Raw genomic sequence first — 26,686 nt, 5'->3', positions numbered from 1 at the left:
AGGTGACAGGCGCTCTGCAGAACAGAGGCAGTTAACCACAGCTGCAGGGAGGGAGAGCAAGTGGGGAGAAAAAAGGAGGAGAGAGAGAGAGGGGCAGATGGAGTAAATAGAGAATGATATGTTAAGTGAGAGAGATGTAAATAGAGAATGATATGTTAAGTGAGAGAGATGTAAATAGAGAATGATATGTTAAGTGAGAGAGATGTAAATAGAGAATTATATGTTTAGTGAGAGAGATGTAAATAGAGAATGATATGTAAAGTCAGAAAGAGAGAAAGACAGAGAGAAAGAGAGAGAGAGAGAGAGAGAGAGAGAGAGAGAGAGAGAGAGAGAGAGAGAGAGAGAGAGAGAGAGAGAGAGAGAGAGAGAGAGAGAGAGAGAGAGAGAGAGAGAGAGAGGGGGGGGCAGATGGAGTAAATAGAGAAAGATATGTTAAGTGAGAGAGATGTAAATAGAGAATGATATGTAAAGTCAGAAAGAGAGAAAGACAGAGAGAAAGAGAGAGAGAGAGAGAGAGAGAGAGAGAGAGAGAGAGACAGAGAGAGAGAGAGAGAGAGAGAGAGAGAGAGAGAGAGAGAGAGAGAGAGAGAGAGAGAGAGAGAGAGAGAGAGAGAGAGAGAGAGAGAGAGAAGCAGATGGTGTAAATAGAGAAAGATATGTTAAGTCAGAAAGAGAGAGAGAAAGAGAGAAAGACAGAGAGAAAGACAGAGAAAGAGAGCGATGCAAGCTGAGAGCAGTGAAAATCATTGAGAAAATTACAGAAGATACTTCCCTTTTTTAAATTGGCAGAACTGAAGAGCCAGCTTCATTGTTTCTCATATTTTTTTAAGCATCCTTGTAATGAAGTGCTGTCTCATGATGAGATCCATTATTACAAACCCCCACCCCTATGTGTGTGTGGGTGTATGTGTGTGTGTGTGTGTGTGTGTGTGTGTGTGTGTGTGTGTTGTGTAATTGTTTGTCCATGGATGCATTTTTTTCAGTTCACTCCCATTTGCCAATCCCTGGCTAGATGTAAGCAATAGCATCATCACCCAATGTCCCCGATATTGCTTTCACCAACCCAGTCTGGGTGAGGAGCGAATGGTTGGGTACTCACACATTGAAGAGGTTGAGGCCGATGCGGTAGAGGCGCTTGCGCATGACGTCGGTTGAGAGCATGGGCGACTTGCAGCTGGCCGGGTTCTCGCAGTGGTAGCGCGGCAGGCTGAGGATCATGGCCTGCAGGGCCTCCTTGGATGAGGCCTCCGATGCCGAACGTGCCTCTGTGGATGTGCTGTTACTGCTGCTTATCTGCTCTGAACTGGTTTCAGCCGTCTCCGAGCCGCTCTGCTTGGCCTCCAGGGCCTCGGTGGATGGGGATCCCACCGAGGGTGCACCACCCTGGGGTTGAGGTGGCTGGACGGGCTGGACAACCACCTCCGGGGTCTGGGGGTTGGCTAGTTTGTCCAGGGGGGTCAAGGGGGGTTGCTGGCCCTCCTCCTCCTCCTCCTCCTCCTCCAGCTCCTCTTCACTGGGCGGGGGCGCAGGGAAGTCGGCGTCCTGCCCGTCTCCTTCTATCACTAGTTCCGGGGGCGGAGGGGACTCATGGGGAGGGACAGGAGGGTCTGTGGGTTCGGCGGGGACCTCTTCAGGGGGAGGAGGGGAGGGTATTTTAGGTGGTGATGGCGGGGTGGCGGTGGGCATGGTGGGGGTGGTGGCTGCGCCCCCCTGCTGCTGCTGGACGCAGTTTCCCATGGAGACAGAGGCTGATGACTCCATGACGGAGGACGACATGCGGAAGTTCTGATTGTCGATTTGAACGGTCACGTCGCGGAAGGCCATCAGCAGCTTGCTGGCGCTGCGGGGCAGGTCGCCTGGATTCTCCCCACCTGACATGCTCTGGAGAAAAGCCTGGTCCAACCCTCCTCCTCCAACCTCCCCTCCTCCCCCGGCCCCGGCCGCACTGAAGGACTCGGCACTGAACTGGTAGGCCCCTCCTTCCTGGAGGGAGCACATGGTCTTCAGGCTCCAGTTGCTGAGTGCGTCATCGATGGACTTGGCCAGCGACTGCACCTGCTCTGTGAATGAGTCCTCCAGGTCGGTCAGGGTGCCGCCCACTGTGGCGGGCAGTGATGGCGAGCGCACCAGGGGGATACCTGCCAGGCTGCAGCCTTCGGCCAGCGCCCGCTCGGCGGAGAAGCCCTCAGCGTTCTGCACGCGCACCTTGCGCATGGAGATGCGCCGCGGCAGGCGACTCTCCAGCAGGGAGTTGCGGATCTTCTCGAAGTTCTTGCTGAGCTGGTACTGGCGGAAGGCGGTCTGGATCTTGGTTGCGGCGCGGCGGGAGATGAGGTGGCCGCCGTATTTGTGCTCTAACATTTCGATCTGGAAAACACGGAGGAGAGGGAGACAGGAGAGGTATGAGTGAAACTGGGCTGCTTGGATATTTGAATGCTACATGCAGCAGATGACAGTACAAGGAAGTTGGGTAACAAAACATTCTATGACATGAAGAGGTGATTTCGCTGTAGGCAAAGGAGATAAAAGCAGGGAGAAAACACAAACACAAAGCACATAAATAATACCACTTAGCACTTGTTCAAGATGAACAAGATGCTGTCTCTACACACCAGCATCCACATTCACAAACACATGCCCTGAATACCTCTTCTTTAAATGGCCAAAAATACAATGGACTAATGAATGAGATAGTATAAAATACCCTCCTTTATGTTCCACTCAAATAAGGCTACAGTTACTCCAAATGACAAGAGGTGACCATGGCGACCATTGAAACACAATGACATAGATTGGGTCTAATACAAATGGACATTAACCTGAACATGTACAGCACCTTACAAAAGTATTCATCCCCCGTGACGTTTTTCCTATTTTGTTGCATTACAACCTGTTATTTAAATTGATTTTTATTTGGATTTCATGTAATGGACATACACAAAATAGTCAAAATTGGTGAAGTGAAATGAATAAAATAACTTCAAAAAAATAAATTATGGAAAAGTGGTGCGTGCATATGTATTCACCCCCTTTCCTATGAAACCCCTAAATAAGATATGTTGCAACCAATTACCTTCAGAAGTCACAGAATTAGTTAAATAAAGTCCACCTGTGTGCAATCTAAGTGTCACATGATCTGTCACATGATCTCAGTATATATATACATGTTCTGAAAGGCCCCAGAGCCTGCAACACCACTAAGCAAGGGGCACCACCAAGCAAGCAGCACCATGAAGACCAAGGAGCTCTCCAAACAGGTCAGGGACAAAGTTGTGGAGATGTACAGATCAGGGTTGGGTTATAAAAAAATATCCGAAACTTTGAACATCCCACGGAGCACCATTAAATCCACTATTAAAAAATTTAAAGAATATGGCACCACAACAAACCTGCCAAGAGAGGGCCGCCTACCAAAACTCACGGACCAGGCAAGGAGGGCATTAATCAAAGTGGCAACAAAGAGACCAAAGATAACCCTGAAGGAGCTGCAAAGCTCCACAGCGGAGATCTGTCCATAGGACCACTTTAAGCCATACACTCCACAGAGCTGGGCTTTACGGAAGAGAGGCCAGAAAAAAGCCATTGCTTAAAGAAAAAAATAAGCAAACACGTTTGGTGTTCGCCAAAAGCCATGTGGGAGACTCCCCAAACATATGGAAGAAGGTACTCTGGTCAGATGAGACTAAAATTGAGCTTTTTGGCCATCAAGGAAAACGTTATGTCTGGAGCAAACCCAACACCTCTCATCACCCCGAGAACACCATCCCCACAGTGAAGCATGGTGGTGGCAGCGTCATGCTATGGGGATGTTTTTCATCGGCAGTGACTGGGAAACTGGTCAGAATTGAAGGAATGATGGATGGCGCTAAATACAGGGAAATTCTTGAGGGAAACCTGTTTCAGTCTTCCAGAGATTTCAGAATGGGATGGAGGTTCACCTTCCAGCTGGACAATGACCCTCAGCATACTGCTAAAGCAACACTTGAGTGGTTTAAGGGGAAACATTTAATGTCTTTGAATGGCATAGTCAAAGCCCAGACCTCAATCCAATTGAGAATCTGTGGTATGACTTAAAGATTGCTGTACACCAGCGGAACCCATCCAACTTGAAGGAGCTGGAGCAGTTTTGCCTTGAAGAATGGGCAAAAATCCCAGTGGCTAGATGTGCCAAGCTTATAGAGACATACCCCAAGAGACTTGCAGCTGTATTTGCTGCAAAAGGTGGCTCTACAAAGTATTGACTTTGGGGGGGTGAATAGTTATGCACGCTCAAGTTTTCTGTTTTTTTGTTTTATTTCTTGTTTGTTTCACAATAACAAATATATTGCATCTTCAAAGTGGTAGGCATGTTGTGTAAATCAAATGATACAAACCCCCCAAAAATCCATTTTAATTCCAGGTTGTAAGGCAACAAAATAGGAAAAATGCCAAGGGGGGTGAATACTTTCGCAAGCCACTCTACATGCAAATGTTAAGGTTACAAAAATGGTGCTTATATTTGTCCAATGTCACACATACAATGTGTGTGAATTGGAAATGTGTTTTTTGCTGTCGCAACTCCCCCTGAGATACCCTCAGAGAGTGGGGTCAGGGATAGGGTCTTCAGCAGCATGGTGTTATATAGTAGAGTGGGGTCAGGGATAGGGTCTTCAGCAGCATGGTGTTATATAGTAGAGTGGGGTCAGGGATAGGGTCTTCAGCAGCGTGGTGTTATATAGTAGAGTGGGGTCAGGGATAGGGTCTTCAGCAGCATGGTGTTATATAGTAGAGTGGGGTCAGGGATAGGGTCTTCAGCAGCGTGGTGTTATATAGTAGAGTGGGGTCAGGGATAGGGTCTTCAGCAGCATGGTGTTCTATAGTAGAGTGGGGTCACGGATAGGGTCTTCAGCAGCATGGTGTTATATAGTAGAGTGGGGTCAGGGATAGGGTCTTCAGCAGCATGGTGTTCTATAGTAGAGTGGGGTCACGGATAGGGTCTTCAGCAGCATGGTGTTATATAGTAGAGTGGGGTCACGGATAGGTTCTTCAGCAAGAGATGCTGATAGTAAATGATCTTGGTAGAAAAAAGGCATATTTAGGAGAGGGAGAAAAACGTGTTACTATCTGCATCATATCTGAGTGGCCAAACCGTTCATTGCCTTCAATTAATCAGAACCACTATCTGTGGGTGCGATTGAGATGCACACTTCTCTCTCTACTACACTGAATCATCTGAAAGCTATTAATTGGGCCTGGAAATAAATGACTGTGAGACAAAGATAGAAGACAGAACTGAGGCAGTTCTGATTTGATTTGGGAAGGGATAAAATAATGTATGGAACCTTTCCCCACTCTCTTCACAGAACAATCAGAGTCTGAATATCTCTGAGAGCTGTGAGAATTCTAGATATTTCTTGAGTTTCTTTGCATTTGATGGCTGTGGCAATATCTGGCCTATGGATGTGTCAGTTATACCTTCTTCAGTTAAACTAACTGGGTCAACCCTTTACACTCTCCTATGGGTTGATCTCTCCAATGCTCTCTGAGAACATAGAGAATGTGGTGCTATTCTCCATCTTGCCACTAGGTTGCCGACATATGTGTGTCTGCTCAGTTGAGGACTTGAGCCGGTGACAGGATCCGGAACAGATATGGACACAAGGATTAAGTCTGTTCACGTCAAATGTCCCCCTGTGGCTCAAAGGCAATTGGGTGAATGGTTTTAGAAGGGATTGCGGGGCCACCAGGGGATCAACGTGTGACTTTCAATCGCTAATCTCCCTCTGTAGTCCCAAGCAAAGTCACCTGCCTCCTATGGACTTCTGTGGGGAAGAACAGATAGCCAGGCAATAATGCCCACTAGGCTTTGCAATTTGCGATAAGTGGGGTGGCTGCAGCATGATGCAATCTCGCCCCATTGTCATTTGGAGAACTCCATCCCTTAGAAAGGCTCTTTAGAAAACCGAAATGACACTGAGAAATCCATCTTATCGGCTCCCTTTTACATTGCACTGCAGCGAGGCCTCTGTGAGAAAGGGAAGAGATGCTGGGAGAATATTAAGGTCGTTCTGAATGAGCCCGGCACTTTTATCTATAGTCTATAGACTCTCTGCAGCATCTCACATTGAGAACGTCACTTTCTCTTTCCCGCAGACCGGGATCGGGCCTTGCCTTGGATATTCATCACTTTTTATCTATCTGGAATGTTCCGACAGATGGAACTTTGAGTACACACTCAATATGACAAAGTCAGCTTCGTCACTCTGCTGACTTCACCTGGACAGAATGGGGAGGCTTAAAAAGACAGTTAAGGTAATAACCACGACCCATCACTCAGAAAGGTGTCGCTCGTCCAAACGAATTACAGAAAGAATGTCTGAGGCAGAGGTAGCCTTGGATCTGAACCAGGAGCTTGGAGGGGGCTGCGTTTGATTAAAGGCAGCAGTTTGGCTTGTTTGTTTTGCCTTCTGAATGAGTTGGTAGGGGACGGCGCATAAAGAATTTAGGTCATGTCACAGCTTTATCTGAGCCTGTATCTCTCTGATACACTCTGCCATCTCCATTAGACACTGAGAGCCTGGGTGAGCAGGATAGAGAGATGGTGGGATGGAGGGAGGCAGGGGAAGGTGGGTAGTGGAACTAAAAGAGGTAGACTGAGGGGCAATGGAGATACGGTAGAGCAGGGCTCTCCAACCCTGTTCCTGGAGAGCTACCGTCCTGTAGGTTTTCACTCCAACCCTAACCTGATTCTAATAATTAGCTGGTTGATAAGCTGAATTAAGTTAGTTACAACTGGGGTTGGAACGAAAACCTACAGGAGGGTGGATCTCCAGGAACAGGGTTGGAGAGCCCTGTGGTAGAGGTATAAAGCAGGAAAGGGGAAAACAGGAAGACATTGGAAAGAGATGGATGAATGGAGAGGTTGGGAATTAAAGAAAGGCAGAGAGAGAGGGAGGGAGAGAGGTGAGGAGACAGACCACTGTAACGAAAGTGGTCCTGCTGCGAAACCCCCCCATTAGCCGGCTGTCAATTCTGCTTCTGATCACTTCACTATGTGCCGACGAAGAGAGATCATTCCAGAGACTCCATGGCCTAAGGGAACGGAGATGACACCGCTCTGTTCCACCCGGGCTGTCAAATCGGTTTGACAGGCGGATCAGTGCCGGCCTGACCCGATGTCCCCGCAAGTCACCGGGAAACAATGGGGAAAAACATCCCGACAAAATGGTACATCCCGACAAAACGGTACATCCCGACAAAACGGTACCAAGGCAGGCGCTCTGACATGGGAGGGGAGATGGAGAGATGGGGATGTGAGATAGTGAGATGATGGGATGAACATTAACAGTCATAAGGTGAAAAGGCTAGCTTTCAAAAACCTTTCCAGGTATAAAGACATCCCAAAACAGTGGAATTAGAGAGTACACACAGTAAAGGTCAAATGTGAAGTTTGTGTGAATTTCATACAGAAAGAAAGTTTTGAGAACTCTTCAAATAAAAATCTAGAAAAATGTATTTCTACAAAGTTGAGATGACACCGATCTAACATGAGGGAAATGGTTGTTTGGGGTTATAATATGGTTTGATAACCGAAAGTTACACACTAGGGGGTCAAAGGGTGAGAGCCTAGATAGAATTCAGACACACAACCAGGCTTTTGACTTTATGAGTGTATGGAGGTGCTGCTGATGGACTGAAGCAAGACCAGTCTGGGTATGAGAGATGGGACTCTGCCTCTTTGCCACTGAAATATGAATACCCCAAGGCTTGCAGAAATAGCGCATTCAGAGTGTGTTTTCGGGGGGTGGGTGGGGGGGATGTTTATGCCACGAATGAAAATGGTTTCCAATATTAAAGGTCAGAACTGTCTATGGAGAACAATCTGTTTTTTTATGTACTATTTTTTTGTTCTGGCTTATCAGATCTGGCTATTCAGAGAAATGTGCTGCGGATAGTATCTCTTGGCCTTCTCCCTGGCTGCATTCATCTGGGTGAATAGTCTCCAAGGACGAGCTGGCATTCACAGTCTGTCACGCAACCCATTCACTTCATCTCACCAAATGTCACAATACAGGTGGACAACAAAATGAACACGCACACACACTCAGCCTGAAGTCAATTATGAGCCAAACACACTTCAGGGATTTTGAATAATTTTGAGTTCAGAAAAAGTTATCCTCAGTTGAATTTGTTCGTTCATCGTATTCATTGACGTTTACCTTAGTGACCCATGCATATTTATGAGTGTCACCCTCTAATTGAGCTCTGGCACAGAGTTTAAATAGCAGATGATTACATTTGCATGCAGCAAACACATAGTTGAGAGGGCACGACTAATGCTACCTCCTAATTATAAGCTCATTCATGTCAAGTCAGTTTTTTTGCACCATGAAAATTGTCAACTTTACATGATTATGGCGTTATACTGTGCTTTGTACCATAAAAAGGGCTACAGCTAATTCTGAGAAATAGAGCACCAATCAGAACAGCTCTTACTGTTTATCAGGAATGGAGATGCATTTGGTGCCCACAATGTAAGAGAGTCAGGCAATAACCTACAGTAGGTCAAGCACAGGAGGTTGGTGGCACCTTAATTGGGGAGGATGGGCTCGTGGTAATGGCTAGAGCGGAATAGGTGGAATGGTGTTATTATGAGCTGTCCCCTCAGCAGCCACCACTGAGGTCGAGTAAGTAGTTGACTTACTGAGCATCGGCTTCAACCCTTTGAGGTCTATTAACCTTTCCTGTGAGAAGAAGTTGGAGATTCTACGTTCACTTCTCAAAAGACATAAATAGTGACAGTTCAACGGACGCAAAAAGCTGGCAGAAGATAAAAAATGAACTTGACAGGATTCCATCGACCCGTCGCTCAAAACATTTCATCTCTAGACCGCAAACCCGTCAGGGTGTAGAGTATTGAAGACGGGATACGATCAGTTTTCACTGCTCTCAGCAGACCCAGCCGACGGTGTCATAAAATGTGCTAATCCACCCATTTTTAAGCATCAACAGTTTAAAGACGCTCGGGTAAACATATTGAACTTTCAGACATGGAGCGCCTCTCCTCCCCCCCAAAAAATATGCCTTGAAAAGTTGGGTTGATGCGGATTACTTAGCTCGCATTTCCATAATGGCGTTGTGAGATGTATTGCTCATAAATATCCCCTCTCTCTGGCAGAGGTTTGGAGTGTGATTATGTGGGAACACAGGCAGCCTGATAACATCCCTCACCCCGCCGCTGAGAAACACTACAGAAATAAATAGAGTTTGATTAATGGGGCTCAAATCCAATGCTTTCTCAAGAAGGAATCTGCAGCACAAAAAGGCAATTATGGGACCAGAGACAAAATGGTGGGAATTCGACAAATGGGACTCAGGGAAAAGCCGTTAGAGGAGGGAGCCTTCATCAACCAGCCTATCAACTGGGATACTTGTACAACTAATGGTATTAGACCAAATGTTATTGTACATGACTGATTGGACCCACGCTATTTACTTGCAATGAGCTCTCTACCCCCAAAACCACCTACAGAGCAGGCTATGCTGTGTGAATGTATTTTGTATAAAATCACATGGTGGTTAAGCTTATCCTTGAGCGAGGAGATTCTAATGACAGGAATATTGATTTCAGAGTACATCAAAAGCCTTTTGTGAACACTACCTTTGTCCTGGTCATGATTAACTATGATTGTACTAATATACAATACTTACATAGCCAAATACCAAAATATTGGCTCTGAAAAACGTTCACGTTAAATATAGAGTGAGCAATATACTATGGCATTTTGCCTATGAAAACTCTCTACGTGAGCACATACTGCATAAACAGCCTTAGGGGCTGTTGCTGCAGTAATCAAGGTATTGTCCTTGTGATGGCATCACTCTGACGCTAATCTGTGGCAGGCCCTACTCCTCCACCCGTAGGCTGTGGACTGAAACCTCATCTGGGGTTCCTCTCTCTGGACAGAAGATCAATCTAACACATCAGACATGTGACGCAATGCTGACACAAAGAGAGGGAGGCAGTGAAGGAGAGATTAAAAGAGTGACGAGGTGGGGGGGTTTAAATCTTAATAAGGACTCGAGGTGAGCGTAAGGGTGATAAGGAGTGAAATAGGGGTGAGGACGAGGGTGATAAGGGGTGAAATAGGGGTGAGGACGAGGGTGATAAGGGGTGAAATAGAGGTGAGGACGAGGGTGATAAGGGGTGAAATAGAGGTGAGGACGAGGGTGATAAGGGGTGAAATAGAGGTGAGGACGAGGGTGATAAGGGGTGAAATAGGGGTGAGGACGAGGGTGATAAGGGGTGAAATAGGGGTGAGGACGAGGGTGATAAGGGGTGAAATAGAGGTGAGGACGAGGGTGATATGGGGTGAAATAGGGGTGAGGACGAGGGTGATAAGGGGTGAAATAGAGGTGAGGACGAGGGTGATAAGGGGTGAAATAGAGGTGAGGACGAGGGTGATAAGGGGTGAAATAGAGGTGAGGACGAGGGTGATAAGGGGTGAAATAGGGGTGAGGATGAGGGTGATAAGGGGTGAAATAGAGGTGAGGACAAGGGTGATAAGGGGTGAAATAGGGGTGAGGACAAGGGTGATAAGGGGTGAAATAGAGGTGAGGACGAGGGTGATAAGGGGTGAAATAGGGGTGAGGACGAGGGTGATAAGGGGTGAAATAGGGGTGAGGACGAGGGTGATAAGGGGTGAAATAGGGGTGAGGACGAGGGTGATAAGGGGTGAAATAGGGGTGAGGATGAAGAGTAGGGGTGAAATAGGGGTGAGGATGGAGAGTAGGGGTGACATAGGGGTGAGGATGGAGAGTAGGGGTGAAATAGGGGTGAGGATGGAGAGTAGGGGTGAAATAGGGGTGAGGATGAGGACGATAAGTGTTAATAAACAATAGTGAACATAGAGTTAACAGTAGGGGGGCGGAAAGTTAGGGATTCTACTTTAGCGCAAAAGGATGATCAGATGAGAATGGCCAATAAATGATGAGCAAGTCTTACACCTTGGAATCTACAGAAAACATTAATCCTGTGTTACAGCCTGAATTCAAAATGGATTACATGGATGTTTGTCTCACCCATCTACACACAATACCCCATAATGACAAAGTGAAAACATGTTTTTAGAAATGTTTGCAAATGTATTGAATATTAAATACAGAAATATCTCATTTACATAAGTATTCACACCCCTGAGTCAATACATGTTAGAATCACCTTTGGCAGTGATTACAGCTGTGAGTCTTTCTGGGTAAGTATCTAAGAGATCTGCACACCTGGATTGTACAATATTTGCACATTATTCTTTTTTAAATTCTTCAAGCTCTGTCAAGTTGGTTGTTGACCATCGCTACATAGCCATTTTCAATTTTTGCCATAGAATTTCAAGGCGATTTAAGTAAAAACTATAACTAGGCCACTCAGGAGCATTCAATGTCGTCTTGGTAAGCAACTCCAGTGTAGATTTGGCCTTGTGTTTTAGGTTATAGTGATACTGAAAGGTGAATTTGTCTCCCAGTGTCTGTTGGAATGCAGGCTGAACTAGGTTTTCATCTAGGATTTTGCCTGTGCTTAGCTCCATTCCGTTTATTTTTATCCCCCCAAAACATGAAGAGTGGTACTCAGTGATTTGTTGTGTTGGATTTGCCCCAAACATAATACTTTGTATTCGGGACATAAAGTTCATTTCTTTGCCAAATGTTTTGCTTTAGTGCCTTATTGCAAACAGGATGCATGTTTTGGAATATTTGTATTCTGTACAGGCTTCCTTCTTTTCACTCTGTAATTTAGGTTAGTATTGTGGAGTAACTACAATGTTGTTGATCCATCCTTAGTTTTCTCCTATCACAGCCATTAAACTCTGTAACTGTTTTAAAGTCACCATTGGCCTCATGGTGATATCCCTAAGCGGTTTCCTTCCTCTCCGGCAACTGAGTTAGGAAGGACACCTGTATCTTTGTAGTGACTGGGTGTATTGATATGTCATCCAAAGTGTAGTCAATAACTTCACCATGCTCAAAGGGATATTCAATGTCTGCTTTATTTATTTTTACCCATCAACCAATAGGTCCCCTTCTTTGTGAGGCATTGGAAAACCTCCCTGGTCATTGTGGTTGAATCTGTTTTTGAAATTAGGTACCTTACAGGTAATTGTATGTGTGGGGTACAGAGATGAGGTAGTCGTTTAAAAATCATGTTAAACACTATTATTGCACAGACAGTGAGTCCATGCAACTTATTATGTGACTTGTTAAGCACATTTTTACTTCTGAACTTATTTAGGCTCGCCATAACAAAGGGGTTGAATACTTATTGACTCAAAGATATTTCAGCTTTTCATTTTAAATTAATTTGTAAAAACATAATTCCACTTTGACATTATGGAGTATTGTGTAGGCCAGTGACACAAAATATAAACGTAATCAATTTTAAATTCAGGCTGTAACACAATAAAATGTGGAAAAAGTCAAGGGGTGTAAATACTTTCCTGAACCAATACTTGTACGTGACCCCCCCCCCAGCTCTGACTTTGCTGAAAACTACTTTATTGAGGAAAAGTGTACTTACTATGCCTGTGATATGTGTTTGTCCCACCTAGCTATCTTAAGACTAACTGTAAGTAGCTCTGGATAAGAGCGTCTGCTAAATGAGTAAAATGTACATGTAAATGAAGGCACTGTACATGGTTCAGCAAGTTGTTTTTACGCCTTGAGAACTACACGGTTCGCTCACAAGTTTCTCTATTTTTTCTCTTTCTCTTTTCTTGAGGTGTGACTGATGATCTGTGTGAGAGCTGGAAATGGAAAGGTTGCCTTACCTGGTTGAAGGTCAGTGGACGAGATGGGAATGGAAAGGTTACCTGGTTGAAGGTCAGTGGACGGGATGGGAATGGAAAGGTTACCTGGTTGAAGGTCAGTGGACGGGATGGGAATGGGGTGGTCAAGGCCCCTCATATGCAGATGAGTGTCTGATGAATCCAACGTCTCTGATGAATGGGATGATGAGAACACAACACACAACACACACAGAGTTCACGTACACACGCCCACACGCCCACACGCACGTACACACACACACATCATGCAAATGAGTTGTGAGACACAGAACAGGTTTGTATGTTAGCATGGCCATCACACATGGATGATTTCCTGAACACTTACTACATGTACAGTAGAGTTTCTAGTCTAGAACATATGATGTTAAGGTGAAAACAACATAAAACAAACAGACCAGGAGAGGAGACATGAGTTTAGTCCATGCATGCAGTACAACCACCATCGGGAATATTACTTCATTCTGTTACCGTGACGATGCTTCATCTATACAAGAGAATGTGTGATTGTGTGAGTCAGAGAAAGAGTTGGCGGGAAACAACTAATTTTTTTCCATTTGAAAACCTCCCAGACACTTAGACACACAGTGTGAGCCATTCGTTAAACAGCAAGCTGCCACACAGCAGCAGAAGGTACTGTGAGAACAAAACACACACCGCCTCAGTGAAAGGTCACCGTTCCACATCTGTTCAAAAGACAAAAGCCATGTTATGTCAATGAAGGTGAAAATGATAATGGCGATGATGATGATTCATGTTAATGAGGAAGACAGCTAGACACAACAACCCAAAACACCCTAAGAAAACCTGCAGAGCCAACTTCAAAGGCAAATAATGTCAATCAAAGGCCAGCCGAGGCCAATCCACAAAAAAACAGCCATAACAAACAAACAATCCCAGGTGCACCAAAACAACAACAGCCTCAACAGACAAAACAAACAGCCTTGACCTCAGACAGAACCTAAACAAACGACCACAAAGACCACAAGACACACAGTACAACCCAAGCCGAGCCCCCCTCAAGCCTCCCCCCGCCCATATCACACCGTCCCCCACCCCACCTCCCCGCACACCCTACCTGCTTGTTTTTGAGGTCGAGCGAGAGCTCGTAGTCAGAGGTGGCGGAGTGCGAGCAGGCCCCGTTGCGCTGCACCCTCATGGGGGAAGCTGTGTGGTGCAGGCTGGCCCTCCTCCCCGCCGCTCCCCCCCGGGCCTCTGCCCCCTCCTCTTCCTCCTCCTCCACCTCAGCCTCTACTGCCGCCTCTCCCTCATGTTGCTGCTCCTGCTGCGTCTCCACCACCTCTTTCTGCTTTGTCTCCTCCTCCTCCTGCACCTTATCTCCTCGCTCTCTCTCCTCCTGCTCGAGTTCCCCTCCGCTAGGAGAGCGGGAGGCTGCGGGGGTGACCTCCTGCTGTGCTTCCCCCACGCTCGTGCCCTCGGGTTTGGGCTGAGGCTGGGGTTCAGGTTGGGGCTGGGCTTGGTGCTCATGCTGCTGGGGTTGGGGCTCCCCTTCTCCCTCTCTCTGTCCCTCCTCCCCCGAGGGTGATTCTGGAGGAAGGTCGTCGCTGCAGAAAGGAGGAGAAAACGGCAGAGTGAGGGTTCTGCTTCCTGCTGGCTGACCTTTGACCTCTTCTCCGGGCTGGCTGGCTGGGCCGTAGTAGGGGGTTTGACCTCTGTGTGAACCTCTCTCTGTGTCTCTGGTGATACGAGGTGTGTGCAGGGTCAGAAGAACAGGAGTCTGTCAGTTTGTCTGTGTGTCAGCGGAGGCTGTCCGGTATAGACAGCACAAGCACAGAACAGAACAGCGGACACTATACGACCACAGTGCATTTCAGTTTCAGTATTCAAAAGAGGACAGACACACTGCATCAACACCACACAGAGGAGTTATTATGAGGACACACGAAGAACAACTTTGGGGGAATCCGACAGCGACACACAGACATGGGATACAGTCATGCAGCTACAGGGTAAGTACAGGACTAGACTGTCTCCACAGGGGCAGCCTGAGGTGTGTGTATGTGTGAGTGCCTGCGTGTGTGTGTGCGTACAAGCGTGTGTGCATGTGAGCGCCCGTGATTGTGTGTGTGCGTACAAGCGTGTGTGCATGTGAGCGCCCGTGATTGTGTGTGTGCGTACAAGCGTGTGTGCATGTGAGCGCCCGTGATTGTGTGTGTGCGTACAAGCGTGTGTGCCCGTGATTGTGTGTGTGCGTACAAGCGTGTGTGTGTGTTGGCTTTTAGAAAGGGAATGGGGATGCCTGTGAAGTGTGAGCTGCCGTGGACATTGCACTGTACACAGGACCACAGCATACTGCAGCTACTGTTGTGTTGTTGGGGACTCGGGGACTGTCACAGTGTTTGACGGAGTGGCTGACAGAGTGGGGACTCAGCTGTGTCTTTGTTTTAGTGTCACACTGATATTACGGTGGGACCACGGGGCTCTCTCTCTTTCTCTGTTGCTCATCCCCTCTTCCTCTCTCCTTTGCTGGCTGTCTCTCCATCACTCTGTTCTTCCCCCTCCTCTCTTTCACCTTCTCTCAAATGCTGTCTATTCTTTATTATAATTTGTATTTTATTTACTATTTATCCCTTTTTCTCCCCAATTTCGTGATATCCAATTGGTAGTTATGTTGCGAGGCAGTGCCTTAGACCGCTGCGCCACTCGGGTGGCAAATGCTGTCTATTCTAAATTATTCTCTCTCTCTCTCTCTCTCTCTCTCTCTCTCTCTCTCTCTCTCTCTCTCTCTCTCTCTCTCTCTCTCTCTCTCTCTCAATTTAATTCAATTCAATTTAAGGGCTTTATTGGCATGGGAAACGTATGTTAACATTGCCAAAGCAAGTGAAGTAGATAGTAAACAAAAGTTAAATAAACAATCAATATTAACAGTAAACATTACACTCAGAAGTTTCAAAAGAATAAAGACATTTCAAATGTCATATTATGTCTATATACAGTGTTGTAACAATGTGCAAATAGTTAAAGTACAAATGGGAAAATAAATAAACATAAATATGGGTTGTATTTACAATGGTGTTTGTTCTTCACTGGTTGCCCTTTTCTTGTGGCAACAGGTCACAAATCTTGCAGCTGTGATGGCACACTGTGGTTTTTCACCCAGTAGATAAGGGAGTTTTATCAAAATTGGGTTTGTTTTCGAATTCTTTGTGGATTGCTGTAATCTGAGGGAAATATGTGTCTCTAATATGGTCATACATTTGGCAGGAGGTTAGGAAGTGCAGCTCAGTTTCCACCTCATTTTGTGGGCAGTGTGCACATAGCCTGTCTTCTCTTGAGAGCCAGGTCTGCCTACGGCGGCCTTTCTCAATAGCAAGGCTATGCACACTGAGTCTGTACATAGTCAAAGCTTTCCTTAAGTTTGGGTCAGTCACAGTGGTCAGGTATTCTGCCACTGTGTACTCTCTGTTTAGGGCCAAATAGCATTCTCCTTCCTCTCTTTCTCTCTGAATTGCCAAGGCCTGATAAAGCCTCTCACAGTCCCACAGTGGAGCCCAGAGCCCCAGTGTTACTTACAGACAGTCTCCCATCACATCTCTGGAACTGACAGACTGATCACAGAGCTCTATCCACTACACAACATTACTGGGTCTCCAATGTCCAATGTGTGAGCCACAACAAGTAACAAGCCAGTCTGTCGGAAATTGTCAATAAAACATGCCCTGTCCTCTATTAGAAAAACACAAATCCATGGTAAGTATGAGAAAAATAATTACTTAGATGTAATATAAAGTATGTTTCTATGGGAGTGTGAATGCAAGACAAAGAAGTGTTACTGTTCTCTTGATAAAACTTTGATAGGTCGGCCTACATTGCTGAGGGAAAGTGACTAAGCGTGAACTCCATTGTGGCAGCTTTTCATGTCTTTATCTGAGTTGCTGAGCCTCTTTAGTATTCTAGATCTACGTCAGACCAGATGATGATTGATGTATGACACGGCCAAGCCTTCCTTTCCCCACGGTTTCAAAGCAAGACACATCAGTTGGTTGAATGATATCCTCTTGAGTGTTTGTTTCTGTTCTTTCTGTTTGAAGTTTAATGGAACTGAACCACTTGATTCGGTTCTTTCTGAGAGAAGTTTAACGGAACTGAACCACTTGATTCGGTTCTTTCTGAGAGAAGTTTAACGGAATTGAACCACTTGATTCGGTTCTTTCTGAGAGAAGTTTAACGGAACTGAACCACTTGATTTGGTTCTTTCTGAGAGAAGTTTAATGGAACTAAACCACTTGATTCGGTTATTTCTGAGAGAAGTTTAACGGAACTGAACCACTTGATTCGGTTCTTTCTGAGAGAAGTTTAACAGAACTGAACCACTTGATTCGGTTCTTTCTGAGAGAATTATGTTTGGTTCTACGTCTTCGTAGCTCTACGGTCGACAGTTCAAAGAACATGAGGAATGTTCTACTCTTCGAGATAAGGCCCATAAGAGTGGTAGAGAGAGAAAGAGAAAGAGAGGAAGAAATACTTGTATATGCTAGGTAGGCACACACAGGCATGTGTTACAGGCATGTGTCCTTGGTGCTCCGCAGTACTGCAGGGATGTGTTGTATGTGTGTGTGTGTGTGTGTGTGTGTGTGTGTGTGTGTGTGTGTGTGTGTGTGTGTGTGATTTTCTTTATTACTGTCCAGTATAATGTCCATTAACATGGTGGAATCCATCTGGGGGTATCACACCACACTGTCTGCTTAAAGCTCTTCTTTAACATGCACTATTGAAAAAATGCCGCAAAATTACCCCTGAATGTCTTTGAAATCTTTAGAATTTAGGCCATGTTTTGTAGCGATCGCTTTTCCTCTTATTTGACAGTGGCTGTAACCGTACCGAGCAAAAAATCTGAACATTTCGGCAAAACATATGCAGCGCTGCAAACGAGTACTGGAAGAGGAGAGATTCCCCCTGAGGGTGTTAAAAACAAGGCTTTGCAGCGAATACGGAGCTGCAGTCAAAACAGCATACTGTAGTGTCGCATCATCATCAAAGCAAGATCGAACAATCTAACTAATTCCCTAAACCTCAGAGATGAGGAAAATGAACACAGAGATGGGGGACTGGAGTGTTGTGTCATGTGTGTGTCTGTGTGTCTGTGCATGCGTATATAAATGTATGTATGCGCGTGTGTCTATGCATGCGTATGTCTGCATGTAAGCACAGTGCACTTCCTCGCCAATGCATTCACCCTAAAACATTTTACCCACACGATCTATGCGCACTGCATTGCCAACAAAATCCCATTCAGTTTTCATTTGCTCCTCACATTCTGTAGGTCTCTGCAACAGCTCTGCATTTTCATTGCACCTGAACAGCTTGTGAGGCAGACAGAAAGTATCTTCTTAAGGACGGGGCTTGTTCTCAAATGGAGCTGGCGTATAAATAATGAATGGCGAAATAAAGCCTGGGCGCCTCGGCACTCAGCAGGTGTGTTTGGGCTTTTGGGGTAAAAATACATCCTGCCCGAGACAGGGAGTTATTTTCTTTCAGGAAGAGTTTCTCTGTTTTTCTGTTTTCTTTTGTTGTCGTGATGAATCAAATCGTTTCCTGTTGTTTGCCCCCCAAAGAGTGAGAAAAGTAGTTCTGGTGAGCGTTGATATGTCGTATTGATATCTAAAGAGACAGGGTAACAGAGGAAGGACATGGAGGGACTATAGTGTATACGACAGGGGGGAGACAGTTTACAGGGTGAACAGGACAGACAGGTGAAGAGCACAACCTACGGAGGTATGTCAATGCCATGCAGCTACAAACAAACAGAAGAGCGCACAGTGAGACAGTGAGACAGTGGTGTTTACTTGCAAATCAAACTATTCTACTCCCTCTTCACTTCCACTACAACGCCTTTATCTCTTTCCTCCCTCTTTCTCTCTCTAATAATCCATCTCTCCTCTTAGCTCTCTCCCTCCCTCCCTTCCTCCCAATATATAATGCTCCCTGCCCCCCTTGTGTCTCTCTCTCTCTCTCCCCACTTGCTTCTGTCCCACCTTCCCTCCTGCCCTTCCTTCCCCTCCCTCCCTCCCTCCTTTCCTTCCCTTCCACCACTCCCTCCCTCCCTCCAAATGCATCATGCTCTCTGCCCCCTCCTTCCCCCTAACCTCCCTCCATCTCTCTCCCTCCACTGTGGGCTAAGAAGATTGAGTGGTTCCAGGTGTCAGGGTGACTGACGGGGCAAAGACAGGCCTTGGCTGCTGCCTGACACTCACTCACTCTTCTCTCTCTCTCTCTCTCTCTCTCTCTCTCTCTCTCTCTCTCTCTCTCTCTCTCTCTCTCTACCCCCTCTCTCTCTCCCTCTCTCTCCTCTCTCTCTCTCTCTCTCTCTCTCTCTCTCTCTCTCTCTCTCTTTCTCATCCTCTAGCTCATGCTCTCTCCTCTCTTTCCATCTCCTCTCTCTCTCTCTTTCTTCCCTTTCTCTCTCTCTGCCAGGAGACAGACACGTGCAGCCAACCTCCATTGCATTGTCATTAGAATGTAATTATAGTGCTGACGGCTCGCGCTCAACAGTGACCGCTAACGCCTGCGCAAGTCTACGTGAGCCTACCGGGTGTGGTTGATGGTTGGTTGTCTGCATTGTGTTTGGTTAGCTGCAATAGTGTTGCAGCAGTTTCCTTTCACGGTGACATCAAAGTGTTGGCTACCCAGGGTTGGGGTTTATCTACTGCATTGTGCATCCTCTTCCCTGACTTTACTGTATACTGCTGTTGCTGCATTAAAGGGAAGATTCAGCTTATATGCTCCTTGTGTTCACTGCACCCTGCATGCGGAGCGTTTTCATATGCGTGGCACACACTCAATGTTGTGTGTTAAAGGCACGTGTGTCCTTGGTGCTCTGCAGTACTGCAGGGATGTGTTGTGTGTGGCTTTCTGTGTGTGTGTGTGTGTGTGTGTGTGTGTGTGGCTTTCTGTGTGTGTGTGTGTGTGTGTGTATGTGCATGCGTGCATGTGTTTGCGTGTGGGTGTCGTATGTGTGCGTCATGTATTACTGTAAGTGTGAGTGTGTGTGTATTTGTGTGAGTGTAAATCTCTGTGTACATTTCTGTGTGTGTGTGTGTGCATGTGAGTGTACATTTCTGTGTGTGTGCGTTTCTCTGTGTGTGTGTGTGTGTGTCTGTGTTAGCACACACTGTTCCCCCGTTGCCCCTGTATTGTCACATGCCAGTTCCCCTGCCGAAGGAGAGAGAACAATCTCGTTAATGATCCCCCTCCACTCCCATAGTGTGAAACATTAACCACTCTTACGCTTCAGGCTTCGCGGGCTCAAAAACTAAACATAATGATTATTAATGACATTAATATCAAAATGCATATTTTTTTCCATGTGTGTATGAGTAGGGAGGAGACCCTATGAGCCTAGAATCTACTTTAGAGAAACCTTAAACTCTAAACGCTTCATGGTACACAGAGTGCAGTCCCAGAGCTCCCTAGGTCCCGCGGCCATCTTGATTTGAGGCTAAAGAGCCCTCTGTGTCGTAGTGTGTCGTGGTAGCACACTGTTTCGCTCCCGTGCCAGTTTGTCAGCTTCATATGAGTAGTTTAGTCATGACACCCCTCTGAGAGAGTATTCTGAACCTGAACGACGGTTAGGTCACTTTGACGTTCTGCCTTCGCTACTATAAACAACTCAGTTTCTGCAGTGTCATCAGAAATAGGAGCACAGCAGAAAACAACCAACAGAGATAGATTAGATATCTGGGCTTGTGGCCAGAGGGGTTCAGGGTTCAGATCCCAGGTGGGATCATCGCCAGTGAGACACAGAAAAAGGGCAACCTTTCGAAAGCCACCTCAGCAATACTGTATGGATGGCAAATGAGCCTCCTCCCCTGATTCCCCTCCTCATTCACTAGCTCATGAGTCGAGCATTAATCAGTTCATCAGGCAGAACACAAGGACAAAGACCAGTTACTAACTGACTCCTCATAAATAAGCATATTTCTCTCCCGCCTTTGGAAGAAGAGTAGGCCTAATATATGGAATGCCCTCTACATCATCCACTACTGTGGCGGAGACTGTTTCAATTCCTCAGAATGATTGGAGGAGAAAGAAGCATGACTTAGTGCCACGCAGGCTGTTCTTGGAATCTATGTGAAAATGGTGGTTTGTTAATGGTGGTGTTAAACAGTGCAACAGTGGCACATCCCTCATACTGTGTGTGTGTGTGTGTGTGTGTGTGTGTGTGTGTGTGTGTGTGTGTGTGTGTGTGTGTGTGTGTGTGTGTGTGTGTGTGTGTGTGTGTGTGTGTGTGTGTGTGTGTGTGTGCGTGCGTGCGCTCGTGTGTGTTGCACAGAGCTAGGAGGCATAAAAAGCTCTACAGTATCTGTAATAAGATACATTTTGCTGCAGTTGAACATCAGCCACCTGTCTCAATAGATGTATTATTCCTTCTGTCAACAGCACAAGATAAACTTGCCCTGCAACACAGCCAACCATAAAACAACATGAGCTACCTTCACCTTTCTATGCCCACTTCAGGTCAAAGGTCAAATCGATGCATAAAGTCACCGCTTCAACAGGTGAAAAAGGATGATTATTTTGTGGTAGTGCACAAATCACAGTCAGCGATCACCTAGATTTCCTATCAGAAATACATCAATAAACTTTAGATTCTGTAAGGGTCGTCTCATCCCTTTGGATTGTACAATATATTAAAATCCATAAGGTCACTTTATATTTTTGTTGTTGAATATCATTACATTTAATATCATTAAAAACCACACACTATCAAACAACAACATTCTTCCCTCTAATTACAAGGTCAAGGGAAGTCATATTCTTGTCTGAACTCTCCTTCTTACACATTTAATCTGTGATTTGACCCCCTTTAACCTCTGTGCTTACAGCCAAATCAGCCATTAAACATTCTGACAGAGACCTCACTTAATTGCTAAAACCACCACCATTAATAAACCCTGTTGTAAAATGAAATGGTCCGTTCCAGGAAATAGATTTGACTGGAGGACTGTCATTTTGGGTCAAACCAAGTCAGCTAGGAGGGGGGTAGGCTAGGTTCTAGGTGGGTTACATGAGGTCTGAAAGGGTGGCAGAGAGCGATGAGGTGAACGTGGGTGGGTGCATGTTGCCTGGAGATGGGATATGTGTTGAACGTGTGACTGTAAGATGTGGTGCATTAAGAATGAGAGAGAAAGAGAGCAAGAAAGAAAGAAAGAGGGAGAGAAAGAGAGAGAGGTGTAAGAGGGAAAGAGAGAGGGGTGGAGAGAAAGACATATTGAGTGAGAGAGAGAAAGACAGAGAAAAAGAGAGAGAGAGAAAAAGAGAGATTAAGCAAGCACCCAGCAGATGAATGACTACGGCAAGCTGCCAGTGACAAAAAGCCCAATCCAAACAGCTGTCACACTCACGCCATCTGAGCTGGATCAGCACGCAGTTATTCACAAACCCCTTGACAACACACACACACACACACACAGACACACACAACACAGACACACTCTCTCTCACAGAGACAATGACAGACCTGACGCACATACAAAAACACAATACAAAAAAAACACTGAAACACACACACGGTACAAATGAGACAGTTCACCAAGATGTATCTGCCTACATGGGCTTTCTCTTTCTAAAACACCACACCTTTAACTACACTGACCAAAAATATAAACGCAACATGTAAAGTGTTGGTCCCATGTTCCATGAGCTGAAATAAAAGATCCCGGAAATGTTCCATATGCACAAAAAGCTTATTTCTCTAAAATGTTGTGAGTATTTCTCCTTTGCCAAGATAATCCATCCACCTGACAGATGTGGCAAATCAATAAGCTTATTAAACTGCATGATCATTACACAGGTGCACCTTGTGCTGGGAACAATAAAAGGCCACTCTAAAATGTGCCACAGATGTCTCAAGATTTGAGGAGAGTGTGCAATTGGCATGCTGACTGCAGGAATGCCCACCATAGCTGTTTCCAGAGAATATAATGTTAATTTCTCTACAATAAGCCACCTCCAACATCGTTTTAGAGAATTTGGCAGTACATCCAACCAGCCTCACAACCGCAGACCACGTGTAACCATGCCAGCCCAGGACCTCCACATCCGGCTTCTTCACCTGCGGGATTGTCTGAGACCAGCCACCCGGACAGCTGATGAAACTGTGGGTTTGCACAACCGAAGGATTTCTGCACAAACTGTCAGAAACCGTCTCAGGGAAGCTCATCAGCGTGCTCGTCGTCCTCACCAAGGTCTTGACCTGACGGCAGTTTGGCGTCCTAACCGACTTCAGTGGGCAAATGCTCACCTTCGATGGCCACTGGCACGCTGGAGAAGTGTGCTCTTCACGGATGAATCCTGGTTTCAACTCTACTGGACAGATGGCAGACAGCGTGTATGGCGTCGTGTGGGCAAGTGGTTTGTTGATGTCAACGTTGTGAACAGAGTGCCCCATAGTGGCGTTGGGGTTATGGTATGGGCAGGCATAAGCTACGGACAACGAACACAATTGCATTTTATTGGCAATTTGAATGCCCAGAGATACTGTGACAAGATCCTGAGGCCCATTGTCATGCCGTTCATCCGCCGCCATCACCTCATGTTTCAGCATCAACATGATAATGCACGGCCCCATGTCACAAGGATCTGCACACAATTTCTCTGGAAGCTGAAAATGTCCCAGTTCTTCTAAGGCCTGCACACTCACCAGAAATGTCACCCATTGAGCATGTTTGGGATGCCCTGGATCGACGTGTACGACAGCGTGTTCCAGTTCCCACCAATATCCAGCAACTTCGCACAGTCATTGAAGAGGAGTGGGACAACATTCCAGAAGTCACAATCAACAGCCTGATCAATTTTATGTGAAGGATATGTGTCGTGCTGCATGAGGCAAATGGTGGTCACACCAGATACTGACTGGTTTAATGATCCACGCCCCTACCTTTTTTGTGATCTGTATTCCCAGTCATGTGAAATCCATAGATTAGAGCCTAATGAATTTATTTCAATTGACTGATTTCCTTATATGAACTGTAACTCAGTAAAACCTTTGAAATTGTTGCATGTTGCGTTTTTATTTTTGTTCAGTGTAAATTCTCACCATACACAGTAAACCACCAAACATACACCAACCACAGACCACCTCCACTGCTCGAATCTCCAAACCCCCCTATGAGTCTCCCCAACCCAGGTCAGGTGCAGCGAAGCTGGGCTAGAGGGAGCTCTGATTCTCCCTCTTTGATTTGATGGGTACAGCTCATTACCGTAATGCCATACCCACGCACCCAAACTAGTGACTAGAGGCCTGCACCAAGCACTCAGTCAGCCTGCCATACTGATCACTTAATTCAGCATATAAATCAAGAGACCGACACCCACCCTGATTACGTTAGACAGCCATCTAGCCATTAACCCCAGGATCCAGTATCCCATTTAGTGTTAATAATAATAATATGCCATTTAGCAGACGCTTTTATCCAAAGCGACTTACAGTCATGCGTGTATACATTTTTGTGTATGGGTGGTCCCGGGGATTGAACCCACTACCTTGGCGTTACAAGCGCCGTGCTCTACCAGCTGAGCTACAGAGGACCACACCTCCGTCCGCTCTGTTGACCCACCTCCGTCCGCTCTGATGATGTCAGGGAGATTGATTTGCCCACAGAAAAGGCTGTAGTGTAAAATGATGTGGGTAAAATAATTTAGCTGGACAATGATGTTGAGTGTTGATGTGATGCGGTTAGGGGGGTGAAGCGAGTCTGTGTGTGTGTGTGTGTGTGTGTGTGTGTGTGTGTGTGTGTGTGTGTGCGTGTGTGTGTGCGCGTGTGTGTGTGTGTGAGAGTAGGGGTGTGTGTGTGTGCGCGCGCGCATCACACACATCTCTTCCACAACGCACTGTCTGTCTATCCATCTGTCTTTAGACAACCATCAGATTTCTCATAATCACAATGTTCCCTATACAAGATGACAAGTCACTTTCTCTTTGCATTCTCCATTCAGGCAAGGTGAAGGTCATCTAGCTTAGCCACGTAGCATCTTTCCTAGTCCCTGCCCTAGTCGCCGCAGGCAGTTATCATGTGAGACCAGGTGGAGCTCTGACTGAAACAAACTCACGAGTCGCAATCCATTTTGCCTCGGACTATGTGCTCTGAGCACGTTATATAATCTCTGGGGCCCAAATGCATATTCTCCGCCATATCACTCAGTGCTCTGACATGGAATGGACACAGATATAGCAGCAGAGACATGTTTAAATCAGGAGGGAGACATAAAGTGTGTCACATTCAGAGACGCTCTTCGCTTTGTCTTGTTATTTTCTTCCCATCTGGATATGACGTCTTATGAAGGCATGTGACACACAGCCAAAGAGGACAGGAGGACGTATTCACATCTACTCGTTGGGGCAATTTGGTCATCTGGATATGACGTCCTCTGAAGATGTGATAGGGAGGGTAAGGTGTTGTCCATAACCACAAAGTACACAGCCAAAGAGAAAAGGACGTACTCCGAGTCAGACCTACTCACTAAACAACGACAATACTCGACAAATCAATAGAGCCTAAGTAACCATGCAGAACCCCTCTTGGGAACAGATGGACTCTCCCGTGTGGAATCACAATGGAGAATGGGACATCCCATTATGCAGAAAATGGGGAAGGGGAGTTGAAAATCTATTGTAATGGGGAGTCTTCAACGGGAAGGTTGAATGAAGGTCATTAGCATATACTGTATGCATGATGTGGCCCACGCGTTGAAAGCATGTTGATTAACTACCAGGTGATTGTGTTGGACACCCTCCGAGAATTCCACCTTCACATGACTCCACTGTGATACAAGAGTTTTTCCCGCCTTCTCCATTCCTACTCTCCATGTCTGATCAATCTGAATGATTGATTGGCTTTGGAGACACCAATCAATGTAGTTCTTATCTGGTGGGACAGTAAGAGGCCTCAGAGAGAGCTTGAAGCAGCTAACATGGTGATGAGAGTGAGAGAGAAAGAGAGAGAAAGACAGACAGAGAGAGAAAAGAGGAGTGGGAGTGAGGGACAAGAGAAGAGAAGAGAAAGGGACAGTAGGGTTTCTGAATAAGAATGTTCAGGTATATAAATCTGTGCATATCATCCTGACTGGGCATTTACTACAAAATGTTCTGATCAATGTGACACTGATGAATAAGGTATTAAAACCCAAGCAGCTGCCTTTATGAGCAGTGAAACGTATTTTAATGGCTACAGTGGCTTGTGAAAGTATTCACCCCCCTAGGCATTTTTCCTATTTTGTTGCCTTACAACCTGGAATTAAAATTAATTTTGGGGGGGTTTGTATCATTTCATTTACACAACATGCATACCACTTTGAAGATGCAAAATATTTTTTATTGTGAAACAAACAAGAAATAAGGAAAAAAAAGAAGAAAACTTGAGTGTGCATAACTATTCACCCCCCCAAAGTCAATACTTTGTAGAGCCACCTTTTGCAGCAATAACAGCTGCAAGTCTCTTGGGGTATGTCTCTATAAGCTTGGCACATCTAGCCACTGGGATTTTTGCCCATTCTGCAAGGCAAAACTGCTCCAGCTCCTCCAAGTTGGATGGGTTCCGCTGGTGTACAGTAATCTTTAAGTCATACCACAGATTCTCTATTGGATTGAGGTCTGGGCTTTGACTAGGCCATTCCAATACATTTAAATGTTTCCCCTTAAACCACTCAAGTGTTGCTTTAGCAGTATGCTTAGGGTCACTGTCCTGCTGGAAGGTGAACCTCCGTCCAAGTCTCAAATCTCTGTAAGACTGAAACAGGTTTCCCTCAAGAATTTCCCTGTACTTAGTGCCATCCATCATTCCTTCAATTCTGACCAGTTTCCCAGTCCCTGCCGATGAAAAACATCCCCACAGCATGATGCTGCCACCACC

At 45.9% G+C, this 26,686-nt stretch overlaps 1 protein-coding gene across 5 annotated transcripts in view; it reads right to left on the bottom strand.

Annotated features, from left to right (window-relative positions):
- The window catches only part of LOC121543398 (IQ motif and SEC7 domain-containing protein 3), a 165,100-nt gene that overhangs the window by 68,410 nt on the left and 70,004 nt on the right, over positions 1 to 26,686 (bottom strand). For 4 of the 5 annotated variants that reach the window (XM_041853231.2, XM_041853232.2, XM_041853233.2 and 1 more), the window contains exons 3-4: positions 13,894 to 14,380; positions 1,100 to 2,367 (exon numbers count right to left, since the gene is read on the bottom strand). In XM_041853231.2, coding sequence (XP_041709165.2) covers positions 1,100 to 2,367; positions 13,894 to 14,380 — 1,755 coding nt within the window. The remainder of the gene's footprint in view (positions 1 to 1,099; positions 2,368 to 13,893; positions 14,381 to 26,686) is intronic. The other variant, XM_041853235.2, reaches the window with a different exon arrangement.

The sequence above is a fragment of the Coregonus clupeaformis genome, chromosome 28, assembly GCF_020615455.1.
Source record: "Coregonus clupeaformis isolate EN_2021a chromosome 28, ASM2061545v1, whole genome shotgun sequence".
Taxonomy (NCBI): domain Eukaryota; kingdom Metazoa; phylum Chordata; class Actinopteri; order Salmoniformes; family Salmonidae; genus Coregonus; species Coregonus clupeaformis.
Note: the sequence above shows the minus strand (reverse complement) of the source record. Positions and strands in the feature narration are given on the sequence as shown.